The 17,960-nt window shown below is 42.0% G+C and overlaps 1 protein-coding gene across 3 annotated transcripts in view; it reads right to left on the minus strand.

Annotated features, from left to right (window-relative positions):
• The window catches only part of bbs9 (Bardet-Biedl syndrome 9), a 389,410-nt gene that overhangs the window by 263,765 nt on the left and 107,685 nt on the right, over positions 1-17,960 (minus strand). For all 3 annotated transcript variants that reach the window (XM_063039451.1, XM_063039528.1, XM_063039590.1), the window contains exons 18-19: positions 10,598-10,770; positions 2,773-2,925 (exon numbers count right to left, since the gene is read on the minus strand). In XM_063039451.1, coding sequence (XP_062895521.1) covers positions 2,773-2,925; positions 10,598-10,770 — 326 coding nt within the window. The remainder of the gene's footprint in view (positions 1-2,772; positions 2,926-10,597; positions 10,771-17,960) is intronic.

The following is a 17,960-nucleotide window of genomic DNA, read 5'->3' on the forward strand; positions in this document are numbered from 1 at the left end:
CTCAAATCTGCCAAGCAAGCCACATCACAGTACAAGGAAAGTTTGCAAAGGAAATAGAAAAGCTATTCGCATTAGCATTTAGCTATTAGCATTGAGACTGCCAACAAAATACTCAACAAGGAGAATATATGTGTGTGTGTGTGTGTGTGTGTGTGTGTGTGTGTGTGTGTGTGTGTGTGTGTGTACGCGCGCGTGTGTGTCTGTGTCCGTGTCTATAAATGGTTTCAATATGTGATCAAATAAATTGTTGTGTTCTTTCATAATCAAATGTCCTGTATACATACACCCTTGGAGGTCAACTGGGGCGGGGGGGGAAATATGGGGTTGCGGGGGGCAGGGGTGTTGGTGCTACCTCCTTGAAATGAGTTTTTGCAGGGTGGGATGTCTGTAAACCTGTATGACTTGTTAAATTCTGTGGAGTTTGACAAGCCCCCAGAAAATATTTTGCAAAGACGTTCAGAAAAATTGCATGGAATCAAATAGAATCTATGATGAGGAGAAAATGAAAAAAAGTTTGTATTTTCCAAAATAAGAATGTTTTCCAACTGTTTAACATTTTTGAGTTTATAGTATCGCTGAGCATTGGGTCTTGACAGCAAAAATCAGATGGAGGAGTTGGCATCAGCTGTGCCATCAAACTGGTTGGAATGTTCAAGGACATTTTCAACCTCTCACTACAGTAGTTTGAGAGTTTCAGCTGCTTCAGAAGAGTAGCAATCCTACCAGTGCCCGAGAGCAGGAGAGCTGCCTCACATCCACCATAATTAAGTACTTTGAGAAGTTAATAATGGCTAGAATTAACCTCTGCTTGAGCAAGGACCTGAACCCACTGTAATCTGTTTACCATCACAATGGAACAAAGTGGATACAATCTCACTAGTTTTCCACTCTGCTTTGGAGCACTTAGACAACAGCAAAACATGTGCCAGGCTGCTGTTTACCTAATACAGCTTGGCATTCAATACCATTATCCCCTCAATATTAATCACCAAGCTTCTAAACTTGGGCTTCTGGATCTCCCTCTGCAACCGGATCCTTGACTTCCTCATCAGGATACCACAGTCAATGCAAAACAAAATTCAAAGTCAATTTCTTATCAAAGTACACATATGCCACCATAATTTAATGAGATCATTTTCTTGCAGGCATTTACAGGAAAATAAAGAAATACAGTAAAATTTATGAAAAACTATAAATAAAGACTGACAAACAACCAACGTGCAAAAGACGGCAAATTATGCAAATAATTTTTTAAAGTAAATAAATAATAATGAGTTGCAGAGTCCCTGAAAGTAAGTCTATAAGATTGTGGAGTCAGTTCAGCATTGAGGTGACTGAAATTACCTACACTGGTTTAAAGGACTCATGATTGTAGGTTAATAACTGTTCCTGAACCTGGTATTGTGGCAGCTAAGGCTGCTGTACCTCCTGCCTGATGGGAATAGCGACAAAAGAACATGCCCTGGATGATGGGGTTTTTGTTTCCTTGTAACTGTACCTAATAATGGGGAGAGCCTGTAATGGACTGAGATGTATCCACCACTTTTTGTAGACTTTTCCAATCATGGGCATTGGTGTTTCTGTACCAGGCAGTGAGGTAACCAGTCAGGTTTCGCTCCACTGTGCATGCATAGACATTTGTCAAGACTGGTGTTAATAGCTCCTCTGTGCTGACAGTTAACGTATATGCCCTCAAGGATGTGTGCTTAGACCCCTGCTTTACTCTCTATATACTCACAACTCTATGACTAAGCACAGCTCAAAGGCCACCTACAAGTTTGCAGGTGACATCACAGTTGTTGGTAAAATCTCAAGTGGCAACAAGGAGGTATACAGCAGCGAGATAGATTAGCTGGTTCAAGTGATGTTGCAACATCAACCTCGCCTTTAATGTCATCAAGAGCAATGAATTGATTATGGACTTCAAGAAGGTGAAGTTGGGAGAACATTTACCAGTCCTCAATGAGTTGTCAGCAGTGAAAAGGGTGAGCAGTTTTAAGTTCTTATGTGTCAACATTTTGGAGAATTTATCCTGGCCCAACTGATGCAATCATAAAGAAGAGGCGCTAGCGGTTCTACTTCATGAGGTGTGAGGAGATTTGGTATGTACCAAAAACTCTTGTAGATTTCTATATATTTACAATGGAGAGCATCTGATTGGTTGCATCACAGTCTGTCATGGAGGCGTCAATGTATAGGATTGCAGAGTGTTGTTAACCTAGCCAGCTCCATCATGGGCGCAATTTTCCCCACCATCAAAACAATCTTCAAGAGACTATGCCTCAAGAAGACAAGCAGCTACCTCTCAATATACTTTCTTCTCTTTGCTGCCATCTGGGGAGGACGTACAGGAGCCTGTAGATGTACACAAACTGATTCAAACAACAACCTCTTCCCTTCTGACATCAGATTTTTGAACGGTCAATGAACCCATGTACACTACCTCATCATTCCTTTTTCTGCATCACTTATTTATTTTGTAATTTATAGCCATTTTTTGGCTCTACACTCTACTGCTGCCACACAACAATAAATTTCAGTGATAATAAACATCATTCTGATCTATTAATCAGCTTTACCTAAACTCTTCTATGGTCAAAGCATAAAAAGCCTCAACTGCAATGTTTCTTCCACATCAGGCATCACTTACATTGATAAGGTCATGTAAATTTTCGTCAATATAGTACAATTAGCAAAGTGACACAGGCAGTTCAAGAAACAATGGACTAGCAGTTTTCTGAACGGACTAAGCAGTTTTCTGAACAGACTAACCTGTTGATATGTTCCATCCAGTAACGTATCCAGATTACGGAGAGGTGAGGGAGTTTTGTCCTTGAAATGTGTTAAAAGTCGCCTTTGGATAGCCCTGTACTGTACAGCCCGTTCTGAAAGAAGCTCTTTATATTTCTCAGCATTTAGGCGCAGCTATATAAATAACAAAAAATATTTTACGCACAGTTCTTCTTTTGAAAACTTAAAAAAATCATTTGAGTTCATATGTTCAAAATATAAATAAACTTCTTAAATTCACTTTATTTGAACCATTGCAGAAGTATAAAGGAAGGCCTCAATTTGGTGGACTGCAGCAAATAAATGCTTACTGCTGATGTCAAATGAAAATCCCTGTAAAGATCCAGTGATCAACACAGTGTAGATTTCACTTTTCCTAATGTTTATTTCATTCTGGTGACAGTACTATCTGATCTCTGAAATAGCTTCAAGCTGACTTGACATCAAATGTCGATGACATTTGCATACCAGGCAGATGAGAACAAAAAGGCTGGTATGCATACACAAGATCAAAGTAGTAGCCAAAAAGTCAAATTGAATAACTAAAATAAATTAAATTTAACTAATCTTAGAAAGGTTAAATTTTGAAATTCAATGGATTCCATTTAATTGAAATACATTGGAACCATAGATTTTGGCCCAATTAAGTGGCTGCCCCAATCAGCTGAAATTTCTGAAAATAGTTAAGAGGGTTAAAAAGAAAAACTACTATTTAACTGAGTAACAAATTATTTACTTTAATTAAATTCAGGACAAATTAGGACACCATCAATACTACTACAATACTATAAAACTGTATTGGTTCCTAATAACTATTGATGAAGGAATCCATCCACACTGCCGTGTTCTTTTGATTGACTATAAATGAACAAAATCACGCAGACACCTAGTGCAGATAATGGACTGCCTTCATACAATCCTTTCAACAGTTGCATCCTCCAAGTCTTTGTTTTCATTGTAACATTCAAGATCATTGTCAATCCCTTCAAATTCTTCATAGTTCCTAACTTGTTGAAGTAGTGAACTCATTTCATTTTCAGTCCCAGCCATTTCTGGCATCTCCAAGCCTGAATACTTGAAGCAAAACAGTTCAGAATTGTCATACTGCTTATTTCTCACCAATTATCAGTGACAAAAATCACTGCTTTTTGAACACAAACACATGCAACTGATACCATTTAAAAACTTTGCTCTAAGCATGCTGTTGTCTCTAACTGACATACAAGTACACTGGACTGACGCTAGTAAAAAAGAACAGTTCAGCAAGTCTCCTGTCCAAATTAAGCTGTGTAGTGTCACACATAAAGGAAATCGCAACAATTTACTCGATTAATTTTTGCTCTTTAGGAGTTGTCCCAAATAAGTGGCTGCTCTGATTGACTGATAGCCCAATTAACTGGAACTAATTTGTTTCAACATACAAAATTAGTTCTTTTGAGGTTAGAAACAAGAGAAAATCTGCAGAAGCTGGAAATCCAAGCAATACATTGCTGGAGGAACTCAGCAGGCCAGACTGCGTCTATGGAAAAGAGTAAGTGTCGATGTTTTGTAACGACACCCTTCAGCAGGACTGGAGAAAAAAAGATGAGCAGATTTAAAAAGTGGGGGGGAGGGAGGAACAGAAGATGATAGATGAAACTGGGAGGGGGAGGGGTGAAGTAAAGAGCTGGGAAATTGATAGCGTAAGAGTTACAGGGCTGGAGAAGGGGGAAATCTAATAGGAGAGGACTGAAGGCAATGGAAGAAAGAAAGGGGGGGGGGGAGTAGCAGGTATTTCAGCTTGTTCCTGACCCACTGAACGCACCTGTGTACCTTGACTCTGTTTTATCCCCCTACTTCAGTCCCTTCCTATCTACATCTGTGACACTTCACAGGCACCGGATCTTTTCAAGGATTAAGCTCCCTGACTCCCATCATCTTATTTTCACTGTAAATACCCAGTCCCTATACACCTCCATCTCCCACCAGGAAGGCCTCAAAGTTCTCCATTTCTTTCTGGACACCAGACCCAACCAGTTCTCCTCCACCACTCTCCTCCATCTAGCAGAACTTGTCCTTACTCTTAATAATTTCTCCTTTGGCTCCTCCCACTTCCTTCAAACAAAAGGTGTAGCCATGAGCACTCTCATGGGTCCCAGCTATGTCTGCCTTTTTGTTGGCTACGTGAAACAGTCTATGTTCCAAGCCTACACTAGTGTCCGTCCCCCCACTTTTCCTATGCTACATTGATGACTGCATTGGTGCTGCTTCCTGCACCCATGCAGAGCTCATCAACTTCATTAACTTTGCCTCCAACTTCCACCCTGCCCTCAATTTACCTGGTCGATGTCCGACACCTCCCTCCCCTTTCTTGATCTCCATGTCTCTATCCCTGGAGACAGCTTTTCTACTGATGTCTATTATAAACCACGGACTTTCACAGCTACCTTGACTCTACCTCTTCCCACCCTGGTTACTCAGAAAACACCATCCCCTTCTCTAAATTCCTCCTCCTTCGCCGCATCTGGTCTCAGGATGAGGCTTTTCATTACAGGACAAAGAAGATGAACTCCTTTTTCAAAGAAAGGGGCTTCCCTTTCTCCACCATCAATGCTGCCCTCAACTGCATCTCTTCCATCTCATGCACGTCTGCTCTCACCCAATCCTCCCGCCACCCTACCACAGATAGGGTTCCTCTTGTCCTCACCTACCACCCCACCAGCCTCTGTGTCCAGCACATAATTCTCCAGAACTTTCGCCATCTCCAACGTGATTCCACATCTTTCCCTGCCCTCCCACCTTCTATTTTTCACAGGGATCATTCCCTATGCAACTCCCTTATCTATTCATCCCTCCCCACTGATCTCCCACCTGGCACTTATCCTTTCAAGCAGAACAAGTGCTACATCTGCCCCTACACCTCCTCCCTTACTACCATTCAGGGCCCTAAACAGTCCTTCCAGCTGAGGCGACTGTTCACCTGTGAGTCTGTTAGGGTCATATACTGCGTCCAGTGTGGCCTCCTGTATATTGGTGAGACCTGACATAGATTGGGAGACCGCTTCGCTGAGCACCTAACGCTCCGTCCACCAGAAGAAGCGGGATCTCCCAGTGGCCACCCATTACAATTCCACTTCCCATTCCCATTCTGATATGTCAATCCATGGCCTCCTCTATGTCACAATGAGGCCACAATCAAGTTGGAGGAGCAACAACATATATTCCTTCTGGGTAGCCTCCAACCTGATGACATGAGCATCCTTGAACTTCTGGTAATGCCCGCCCCCCTTCACTATTCCTCATCCCCTTTTCCCTCACTCACCTTATCTCCTTGCCTGCCCATCGCCTCCCTCTGGTACTCCTCCCCCCCTTTTCTTTCTTCCATGGCCTTCTGTCCTCTCCTTTTAGATTCCCTCTTCTTCAACCCTGTATCTCTTTCATCAATCAATTTTCCAGCTCTTTTCTTACTGCTCCCACCCCCCCCCCCAGCATCACCTATCACCTTGTGTTTCTCTCTCCTCTCCCCCCACTTTTTAAATCTACTCATCTTTTTTCTCTAGTCCTGTTGAAGGGTCTCGGCCCAAAAAGTCAACTGTACTCTTTTCCATAGATGCTGCCTGACCAAATGGGTTCCTCCAGCATTTTCTGTGTTTTCAGGGTTAAAGATTGCTTTAAAAGTTCAAAGTGTGAAGTATATTTATTATCAAAGTACATATACGTCACCATATACTACCATGAGATTCATTTCCTTGCGGCTATTCACAGTAAATACAAGAAACACTATAGAAAACTGCATGAGTCAGACAAACAACCAATGTGCAAAAGACAACAAAATATGCAAATACAAAAAGGAAAATACAAACCAAATAAAAATAAGCAATAAATATCAAGAACTTGAGATGAAGAGTCCTTTAAAGTGAGTTCATAGGTTGTGGAAACAGTTCATTGTTAGGATGAGTGAATTTCAAAGTTGAATGAAGTTATCTCCACTGGTTCGAGAGCCTTATAGTTGAGGGGTAAAACCTGTTACTGAACCTGGTGGCGTGGGCCTTGAGGCTCCTCTACCTCCTTCCTAATGGCAGCAGCGAGAAAAGAGCATGGCCTTGATGGTGGGGATCCTTGATGATGTATGTTTCTTTCCAGCAACACTGCTCCTTGTAGATGTGCTCAATTGTGGGGAGGGCTTTATCCGCGATGGTCTAGGCTGCATACACTATTGTTTTTTTTTATTTTATTCTATTCCAGAGCATTGGTGTTTCCATACCAGACCATGATACAACCAGTCAGAATACCCTCCACTGCACATCTAAAGAAGTTTGTCAAAGTTTCAGATGACAGGCCGAACCCTCACTAACTTCTAAGTAGAGGTGCTGCCGTGCTTTCTTTGTAATAGCACTTACATGCTGGACCTAGGACAGATCCTCTGAAATGGTAACACTGAGGAACTTAAAGTTGCCAGGGTGCAGCTTCCCCACTTGAAAGAGATTGAATGTGTCTACCCGAAGGTTTTTTTAACTGGATTCCACTCAATGACCAAACAACTTTTCCTTTTTCCTCCTTTTATTTTTCGCAAGTGCTGCAGTTTGATAGTTCCATTAGTTCCATCAACTATTAGACATTAGTCACTAGTCACTAGGTGAAAAAACTGGCTACCTCTCCGGACTTTGTAGATGGATTCCGACCTGCACAGCCTCCGCTCCCTAATAGACTGTTATGTTTTCAAACCGGGCGCAACTTCTGGAAGGTTCCCGAGCTCTTCTTAAACCTCGCGCCATTTCCCAGAAGTGCCCGTGCGTGATGATCCCCGTGACGTGAAGCTAGCGCTAACCCAAAACGCAGTGACAGCAGTGCTCTTTTCCATGAAACAGTCTCTCAAGTTATTTAAAGTTCAGTATCTTACCTCAGATTCCAATGCTGCTCCGGGACTGCCGCTGTGATGCTGCGGGGTCCGCCTAATATTCCAGGCAGAAGCAGCACTCAGTCAGTGGGTTCCGTCTGGTCTATCAGTGGATTCTTGCTATTACTTTTAAATTTTATTTTCTTTTGCCTCTAGGTCCCAATACTTTCTCGAAACTCCAGTTTGACTTGACAAAAGTTGTTGACCCTCTCCACTTCTGATCCATCAATGAGGACTGGCTCACGGACCTCTGGTTTCCTGCTCATGTAGTCAATAATCAGCTCTTTAGTCTTGCTGATATTGAGTAAGAGATGTTGTTGTGGCACCACTCTGCCAGATCTTCAATCTTCCTTCTATATGCTGATTTGTCACCATCTTTGATTCAGCCAATGGCAGTGGTATCGTCAGCAAACTTAAATCTCATAGTCTTAAGTATAAAGCATTAGAGCAGAGGACTAAGCACACAGCTTTGTGGTGCACCTGTGCTGATGGTGACTGTGGAGGAAATTTTTTTGTCAATCCAAACTGATTTGGGTCTGCAAGTGTGGAAATCAAAGATCCAGTTCTTGCAGTTTATTGATTAGTTTTGAAGGGATGATAGTATTGAATGCAGAACTGTGGTCAATGAAGAACATCCTTGTATAAGCATCTTCACTATCTAGATGCTCCAAGACTGAGTGAAGAACCAATGAAATAGCAGCCGCTGTTGACCTGTTGTGACAGTTCACAAATTGGATAGGATCCAAGTTGTTCTTCAGACAGGAGTTGATATGTTTCATCACCAACCTCTCAAAGCACTACATTGCAGTGGATGCACGTGCTACTGGACAATAGTCTTTAAGGCAAGATACTACATTCTTTTTGGGTACCAGTACAATTGAAGCCTGCTTGAAGCAGGTGGATACCTTAGACTGCCAAAGTGAAAAGTTAAAGATATCAGTGAACATTCCAGCCAGTTGATCAGCACAAGTCTTCAGTACTCAGCTGGGTACCTTGCCTGGGCCAGATGCTTTCCATGGGTTCACCCTCCTGAAGGATGCTCTCACATTGACCTCAGAGACTGAAATCACAGGGCATCAGGGATTATGGGAGTTTGTGAAGGTGCCACCATGTTTTGTCAGTCAACTCAAGCATAAAAGGAATTGAGTTCATCTGGGAGCAAAATCTTGCTGTCACATATGTCACTTGGTTTACCTTGTAGGAGCTGTTAACATTTAAGCCCTGCCTCAGATGTTGAACATTCTTCTGTAATTCCAGTCTGATCCGGAATTGCCTCTTCGCATGTGAGATAACTTTCCAGATGTCACAACTGGATCTCTTGGACTTTATTTGATTAGCAGAACTCATTCACAACTGACTTTATAAGGACCGTGACAACTGTAGCATATTCGTTCAGATCCTTTGATGAGTCCTTAAACATGGCCCAGTTCACTTACTCAAAACAGTCCCATAGACGCTTCTCTGCCTCCTATTGTGCTTAATTACTGTTAAGCTAAAGACCAAGGCTCCAGAAGTGTGGTTTAGCATGCTAATAAAACCTCTGTAATACCTCGTTCTACTAAATTTCACATTTCCTGTTTACAGTGACATCACATGTAAAGGTTGAGAGATTTCCAGAGGATTTCTACCTTTCAGAACTTAAAATAGCCTAGGGTGGAACAGAGCATTTAACTGTTTTTGTATAATTCAAAAGTTGATGTCTGTTTATTAATTTAACACTTACAAAGGCTAATTTTGTTTAAAAAGGCAACTAAGTTTGTTAATGAGCGCAGAGCAGTGGATGTGTGTTAAATGCACTCCAGTAAGCCTTTTTGACAAAGTCCCACCACGAGAGACTGATCCAAAGGGTTCATGCAAGCTGAATCAAAAATTGGCTTGGCAACAGGTGACAGAAGATGATGATGGAGGGCTATTTTTTATTGAATGTCTGTGACTCATGTTCCACAGGGATTGTTGCTGGGACCCCTGCAGCTTATAATATACTTGAACAATTAGGATATGAATAGACGGCATGATCAACAAGTTTACAGATGACACTAAAATGGAGATATTGACAGTGTGGAGAGTAGCTTAGAATAAGGGTTGATATTGATGTGTTGGTGAAATGGGTTGAGAAATGACAGGTGGAATTCAATTCAGATAATTGTGAAGTGATGCACTTTTGGAGTACTAATAAAGATAGGGCATACACCATTAATAGTAGGATTCTAGGGAGTAGTGAGGGATAGTAAGACCTTAGTGTGCAAGTCTAAAAGATCCTCGAATATGGGAGTAGAGATAGTATGTTTTAAAAAGGAAGATAGGATATGACTTTCATGAGTCAGGGCAACAAATATAAAAGCAGGGAGGTCCTGGTACAACTTTATAAATTACCAGTCAGACCTCAGCTGAAGAACAGTGGGCAACTCTGCTCACCACACAGTAGGAAAGATGTGATAAGTTTTAGAAAGTCTGCAGAGGAGATTCACCAAAATATTTCCTGGGAGGAGGTTATGAGCAGAGATTGGAGAAGTTAAATCTATTCTCCCTAGAACAGAGGAGGTTAAGAGGAGAGATTACTTAAGTATATAAAATTGTGATGACCATAGATAGGCTAGATTGTCGGAAACCTTTCGCCCATCAGTGGTGATTAAAACTGGAGACATAGATATGGAGTAAGAAGCAGGAGTTTTAGATGGGATTTGAGCATCCTTCTCATCAGAGTAGTGAGTACCCGGAATATACCACTGGAGAAAGTTGAAGCTCACAACATTTAAGAGTGGCAACATGTACTATGGTTAATTGCTAAACGAAAGGATTAGTTCAGCTAAGTGCCCACTGGTGGTTGTGTTGGGCAGAATGGCCCTTTTCTATTCTATATGACGCCAAGACTAAAAGATTCGTCAGTGTTACTCCACAAACTCTGGACTACAGTGATTAAAAATGACAGACCTCAAAATGTCGATCAATTAATTGAAAGTACTCTTGCAAAGGAATGGGCCCTGGAAAGGTGCACACAAAGTCCTTGTGTTCTTCATTGGAAAAGGTCTCTTCCAAACGCTGAATAAGTCCTTTAGTGATTAGCCACAGATCTTCAAACTGGTCACATTGAACTCTGTATCGACCTGAGAAATTAAAAACACAAGAGTCGTTGTGTCATACAGCAGTGAAATAGGCCATTCAGCTCAACTGGCCTAAAGATGCCCTATAAGCTAGTTCCATTTGCCTACATTTGGCTCATATGTATCTAAATCTATCCTATTCACATACCTATCCAAATGTCTTTTAAATTTTGGTGTTATTGTACCTAACTCAACCACTTCCTCTGTCAGTTCATTCTGCATATGTACTACCCTCTATGTGAAAAGGTTGCCCCTCAGGTTCCTTTTAAATCTCTCCCCTCCCATCTTAAAACCTATGTGTTCTAATTTTTGATGCCCCAACCATGGGGGTGGGGGGGGGAAGGCTCTGTGCATTCACGTTATCTATGTCCATCATTGTTTTTTTACAGCTCTACAAGATCATCCCCATTTTCTGAACTCCAAGGATTGAAGTCCAAGCCTGTTTAACTTCTCCTTATAGTCCTGCCAAAGTTTTTTTGCATTTGGTCTATCTTAATGGCTTAAAGTGAACATATTACTTCAAGTGTACACCACATCTTGCACAACTACAACATGACATCCCACTTCCTAAACTCAAAGCCCTGAATGATGAAGGCCAGCATGCCAGTAGCCTTGTGTACCCTGTGTACCTGTCAGGCCACTATCAGCAAATTTTCAGAAAATGGATGAAAATAAGCACATGGATAAAAGATAAATGGAGGGCTATGCGGGAAGAAAGGGTTAGATTGCTCTTAGAGTAGGTTAAAAGGTTGGCACAACATCATGGGCCAAAGGGCCTGTACGGCTTTATGTTCTATATTTCATATTCATGAATATTTAATAATTAATTAGATAATGTCGTATAACATTTTTAACCTTTACCTACTTGCTTTTAAAGCAAAACCTTTACATATTTGCACCTTTTGCTTTTCCATCAAGTCCCAATGTAACCTTGAGGAAATACACTTCATCTACTACAAAACATACTGCAGCCCTTGGGATCAAACATGAATTCAGCATTCTTAGACAACCAGCCATTTTTTTGTGTCAGGACTGGTCAGTTCTGATCCAAGGTTGCCCACCTGTAATAGTCTCTTGCCACATATGCTGACTGATCTGTTTTTTTTTTCCAGTATTCTATTTCATTAGGTTTCTAGTTATATTCTGCCTCTCACAGAGCCAGTATATCCTTCTGTTTCATTTCCTCTGTCTAACTGTTCTTATTCATCCAATAACTAAATGGTACGAAATGCTTTGTGACACTTGATCAATTTTTCTCTCGAGTCCATCAGAGCTCCTTTCCTTGTTATTTCCATCTATACCCCTCTCTGTGACAAAACCACACTTATTTTAAGTCTGTACTCCACCCTTAGGCCACATACTCCAATCTCAACCTTGCCGAATTCACCCAGAGACAGCAAAAGTGCAAAATCGCTCAGTCAATCCGAAAAAGGAATTACAGGTGTCCCCCGCTTTTCGAACATTTGCTTTACGAAACCTCACTGTTACAAAAGACCTACATTAGTACCCTGTTTTCGCTTTCAGGAGGTGTTTTCACTGTTACGAAAAAAAAGCAGCGCACGGGGAAAATCAGCGCACGATAAAAGGCAGTGCACGCCCCGAGCAGCCGCTCTCCCCCGGATTCGGGACTGTATTCTCGCCGGCATTGCTTAAACACGTGCCTGTGAGCAGCCGTTTGCAAGACGAGTTCCAAGGTATTGGAAAAGCCTAAAGGAGCTCGTAAGGGTGTTACACTTAGCGTAAAACTAGACATAATTAAGTGTTTCGATCGTGGTGAACAAAGTAAGGACTAACTGAGTTTGGCTTGTGGAAGCTGACAAAGATGATGTTGAAGAGGTTTTGGCATCCCATGACCAAGAACTGATAGATGAAGAGCTGATGCAATTGGAAGAGGAAAGGATAACAATTGAAACTGAATACAGTAGCGAATGGACCGAAAGTGAAGTTGTCCAGGAACTGAATGTGAATTAACTGCGTGAGATTTTCGCTGCAATGATAAAGTACGACTTTAATTTTGAAAGGGTACGCAGGTTTAGGGGATATTTGCAGGATGGTTTGAGTCCGTACAAAGAACTGTATGATAGAAAAATGCGTGAGGCTCAGCAGTCAAGCAAGCATCCGCATCAGCCACAGCAGACGACGAACCTCGAGCTCCGACATCGAGGCAGGCAGTCATAGGAGAAGATGAGCTGCCTGCCCTAATGGAAACAGACGACGATATGACACCCCAGTGTCCCACCACCCCGCGATTCGCGGAGAATGCAGTGGTAGCCAGGAGGCACACAGCACATCTTTAAGAAAAAAGCCAAAATAAACATGCTAATTAATTAGGTGCCACCCGACAAGTAATTAATTAGCATGTTTATTTCGGCTTTTTTCTTACAGATGTGCTGGATGCCTCTCGGCTACCGCTATACCCCTGCATGCTTTGCTTTTAGGTATCTGTCAGCGGCCCGGAGGGTGAGGACCACTACACCACTTCAGCCTGCGACGACTCAGTCTAACACACCATCATCAGTGTGCTCGGCGCTGAACCAATTCCGGTAAGTGATACTACACTGTACATACATTATTTCCACTTTATATAAGCTGTATATTTTAACGTGTTATTTGGTATGATTTGGCAGCTTCATAGCTTAAAGGTTACTGTAGACTGCTTGCGCCATGTTTTTGCCGACGGCGCTTGTGTGAGATTTTCGCTACGGAGAACAGTGCAGTAATGATTGTGGAAAAGTATTTCTACTTTATATACGTTGTGTATTTATCATATCATTCCTGCTTTTACTATATGTTACTGTTACTTTAGGTTTTATGTGTTATTTGGCATGATTTGGGAGGTTATTTTTGGGTCTGCGAACGCTCACAAATTTTTCCCATATAAATAAATGGTAATTGCTTCTGTGCTTTACGACATTTCAGCTTACGAGCCGTTTCATAGGAACGCTCTACCTTTGGATGGCGGGGGAAACCTGTATTGAATACTGAAAGGAATTTATTGATAGGGATTCAATAGAGCAGAAATGTAATTGCCATGCACCTACTCTTTTGATCCTTCCCACTTTCTACAAATCAAGGATGAAGACCTTATACAGACCCCAGTTATGCTCATCTTTTGATACCAAACCTACACTAGGACCACTCCCCAACTCCTTCTCCACTACATCAGTGACGGCATTGGTGCTGCTTCCTGCATGAGTGCACATCTCATCAATTTTTAATCACCTTTGCCATCAACTTCCACCCTGCATTCAAATTCATCTAGACCATCTCTAACACTTCCTTTTCTGGATCTTTCTGAGGAACATCATACTTTGTTTAGTGCATGTGTGTTCATTACAGTACCAAGCTGTCATTCTAGTGGATATGGTCTACAAATTCTAAGACCATATCCCACCATTTATAATTATGTTGTATTTTGAGACCCATTCCCCCACTCGTTACGCTCGACCAGTTTATTTATTTCCCATAAACACATATCCAAGGGAGTTCTTACAACTTTGAACTTCACCTTCAGAATCCGGCTGCTAAGGTACAAATTCCAAGATGAAGGCACATATTAGGTCAGCTGAAGAAGCAGAGGCAAACTCAAGTGGGATTACACATAGAGGCTGAGACTAAGAACTGACCTTGCTGCAGTGTTTTTACTGCGGATATCCTACTATGGTGAAAAGACAGAAGTCCAAACATCTTCAGCATCTCAGAATCAGAATCAGGTTTATTATCACTGACATGTGTTGTGAAATATGTTAACTTAGCAGCTGCAGTTCAATACAATATATAAAGTAGACTAAAGTAAAGGCATCTGTTAGTCTTGCAAGACCATGGATCTGCACCTGGAAAGTCTTCACTCTCCAGGGCGCAGGCCTGACCAAGGTTGTATGGAAGACCAGCAGTTGTCCATGCAGCAAGTCTCCCCCCTCCACGACACCAATGTTGTCCAAGGGAAGGGCATTAGGACCCATACAGCTTGGCACCAGTGTCGTCGCAGAGCAATGTGTGATTAAGTGCCTTGCTCGAGGACACAACACATTCCCTTGGCTGCGGCTCGAACTCACGACCTTCAGGTAGCTAGTCCAATGCCTTAACCACTTGGCCACGTGCCCACACAATACAAAATAATATAGAAAAATAAATTACAGTATATGTATATTTAATAGATTAAAAATAGTGCAAAGCAGAAATATATTAAAAAAGTGAGGCAGTTCATGGAATCAATGTCATCTTGGAATCAGATGGCAGAGGGGAACGTGTGCCTTCAGGCTTCTGTACCTCCTACCTGATGGTAGCAATGAGAAAAGGGCATGCCCTGGGTGGTGAGGGTCCTTAATAATGGATGCTGCCTTTCTGAGACACCGCTCCTGGACACCATACTTCATAGGCTAGTACCCAAGATGATGCCAACTAAATTTACCACCTTCCGCAGCTTCTTTCGGTCCTGTGCAGTAACTCCTGCGCGCCCCCCCCCCATACCAGACAATGATGCAGCCTGTCAGAATACTCTCCACGTTACATTGATAGAAATTTTTGAGTGTTTTTGTTGGCATACCAAATCTCTTCAAGCTCCTAATGAAGTATAGTCACTGTCTTGACTTCTTTATAGTTGCACCAATACGTTGGGACCAGGTTATGTCCTCAGAGATCTTGACACCCAGGAACTTGAAACTGCTCACTCTCTCTACTGCTGATCCCTCGATGAGGATTGGTTCGTGTTACCTCGTCTTATCCTTCCTGAAGTCCACAATCAACTCTTTCATCTTACTGACGTTGAGTGCAAGGTTGTTGCTGCGACACTACTCCACTCCTTTATGGCCTCACTCACTCCTTTATGGCTTCTCACCTCCATCTGAGATTCTACCAACAATGGTTGTATCATCAGCAAATTTATAGATGGTATTTGAACTACGCCTAACCACACAGTCATGGGTATAGAGAGAGTAGAGCGGTGGCGATAGGCAAATTGCAGTGGGTCCAGGTCCCTGCTGAGGTCAGTTTGGTCCCGACCAACCTCTCAAAGCATTTCATCACTGTCATGTGAGTGCTACCGGGCAATAGTCATTAAGGCAGCTCACATTATTCTTCTTAAGCACTGGTATAATTGTTGCCTTTTTGAAGCAAATGGGAACTACCGCCCGTAACAGTGAGAGGTTGAAAATGTCCTTGAATACTCCTGCCAGCACATTTTCAGAGTCTTACCAGGTATTCCATCAGGGCCTCCCACCTTGTGAGGGTTCACTCTCTTTAAATACAGCCTAACATCGGCCTCTGAGACAGAGATCGCAGGGTCATTGGGTACAGCAGGGATCTTCACAGCTGCAGTTATATTCTCCCTTTCAAAGCGGGCATTTAGTTCATCTGGTAGTGAAGCATCACTGCCATTCATACTATTGGGTTTTGCTTTGTAGAAAGCAATGTCTGGCAAACCCTGTCAGAGTTGTTGTGCATCCAATGTCTCCTCCAACCTGGTTTGAAATTGTCTCTTCACCCTTGAAATAGCCCTCTGCAAATCATACCTGGATACCTGGTTTTCTGGTACAGACCTGGGTCGCCACACTTGAATGCCACAGATCTAGCCTTCAGCAGACAATGCATCTCCTGGTTCATCCACTGCTTTTGGTTTGGCAATGTACAGCAAGTCTTTGTAGGCACATGCTCATCCACACAGGTTTTAATGAAGTGGGTAACAATTGCAGCATACTCATCCAGATTGGAAGATGAATCTCTGAATACAGTCCAGACCACTGACTCAAAGCAGTCCTGTAGGTGCTCCTGTGTTTCCCTTGTCCAAACCTGCTTGGCCCTCACTACTGGTGCTGCAGTCTTCAGTCTCTGCCTGTACTCAGGGAGTAGAAGTAGTACAGCTAGGCAATCAGACCTCCCGAAGGGAGGGTGTGGAATAGCATGGTAGGCATTCTTGATGGCGGTGTAACATGGTCCAGTGTGTTGTTTCCTCTGGTATTGCAAGTCATCTGTTGATGGTAATGGTTTAGTGATTTTTTTCAGACTGGCCTATTTAAAACCCCCAAAAACGATGGTGAAGGAGTTAGGGTACACTGTTTCATGCATGTTGATCCCATTGCTCAGAACATCTAAAGCCTGATTGACATTGGCCCGAGGTGAAATATATACGCTACCAAAATGATCACGGTAATCTCCCATGGTAGGTAAAATGGACCACATTTAATTGTGAGATATTCCAGGTCTGGTGAGCAGAATTGGGACAGCATTGATATATTTGTTATATATATCATTGATATATAAGAGGAGTTGAATATGAGGCATACTCCTCCACCTTCTGCTTTTGAGAGACTCTGTGGATCTATCCATCGATCTGAATTACTGCATCCAGTACAGAAGGGGTTAACCAGGATTCTGTGAAACAAAGGACACACGTGATCCTAATGTCCTTCTGATTCAGCACCCTAGCTCTGAGACCAGTCTCAGAATATTCCCAAGTGATACAAAATTATTTTGGGAAATTTAGATCCCAGTTTTAATGATGAAGACTTGGGGATAAAACTGATAGAGCAAGTTCCAACTCCCCTGCTCTTCAAAAAAATTTAGCCCACCAAAGAGCTGTGTTATAGCATTACATGTTGCAACATGAACTTCTGTTGTGGGTTTGATCTCACTGCGTTTTCCCTTAGCATTAAGAATACTGCCCACAACCACAAATTAATCAGTATCTACCATACTTTCAGCCAGTGCACTCTCATCATGTCATCCTTGAATCTTTTATCAATCTCTTTAAAATCAATCATGTCTGATTCTTGAACTCCTACCTCATGCTAATTGAAAAGCTTTCTGTTGACCCTTTCTAAAGTTGACATAGCTTTGAAAATTTTGTCAATCTCTTCTCTACCTTCCAGTTTCAAGGAGTACCCCAGATTCTTTAGACAGGAGTTATGAACACAAACTCAATTAAAATCAAACAACTTTAAATTACTTTTTTAAAATCCCAAAACAAAATTCTCCTGTGCAGTCTCTCAATAGCTGCTTTATTTCTAATGTGCCCACTAAATACCATTAAAAAAACGGAGTAAGTTAATCTCCTTAAAGTCCTCACACTGACAGTCCAAGTGTAACCGAATGAGAGCTTCACATGTTATTGAAGTAGCTTCTCCATTGATTAGGGTCAACCATGGTAGTTGCATGCTAGCTGTCTACGCAAGCTAAGACAGTATGATATGGAGAGC

Source organism: Mobula hypostoma, chromosome 1 (genome assembly GCF_963921235.1).
Source record: "Mobula hypostoma chromosome 1, sMobHyp1.1, whole genome shotgun sequence".
NCBI lineage: Eukaryota > Metazoa > Chordata > Chondrichthyes > Myliobatiformes > Myliobatidae > Mobula > Mobula hypostoma.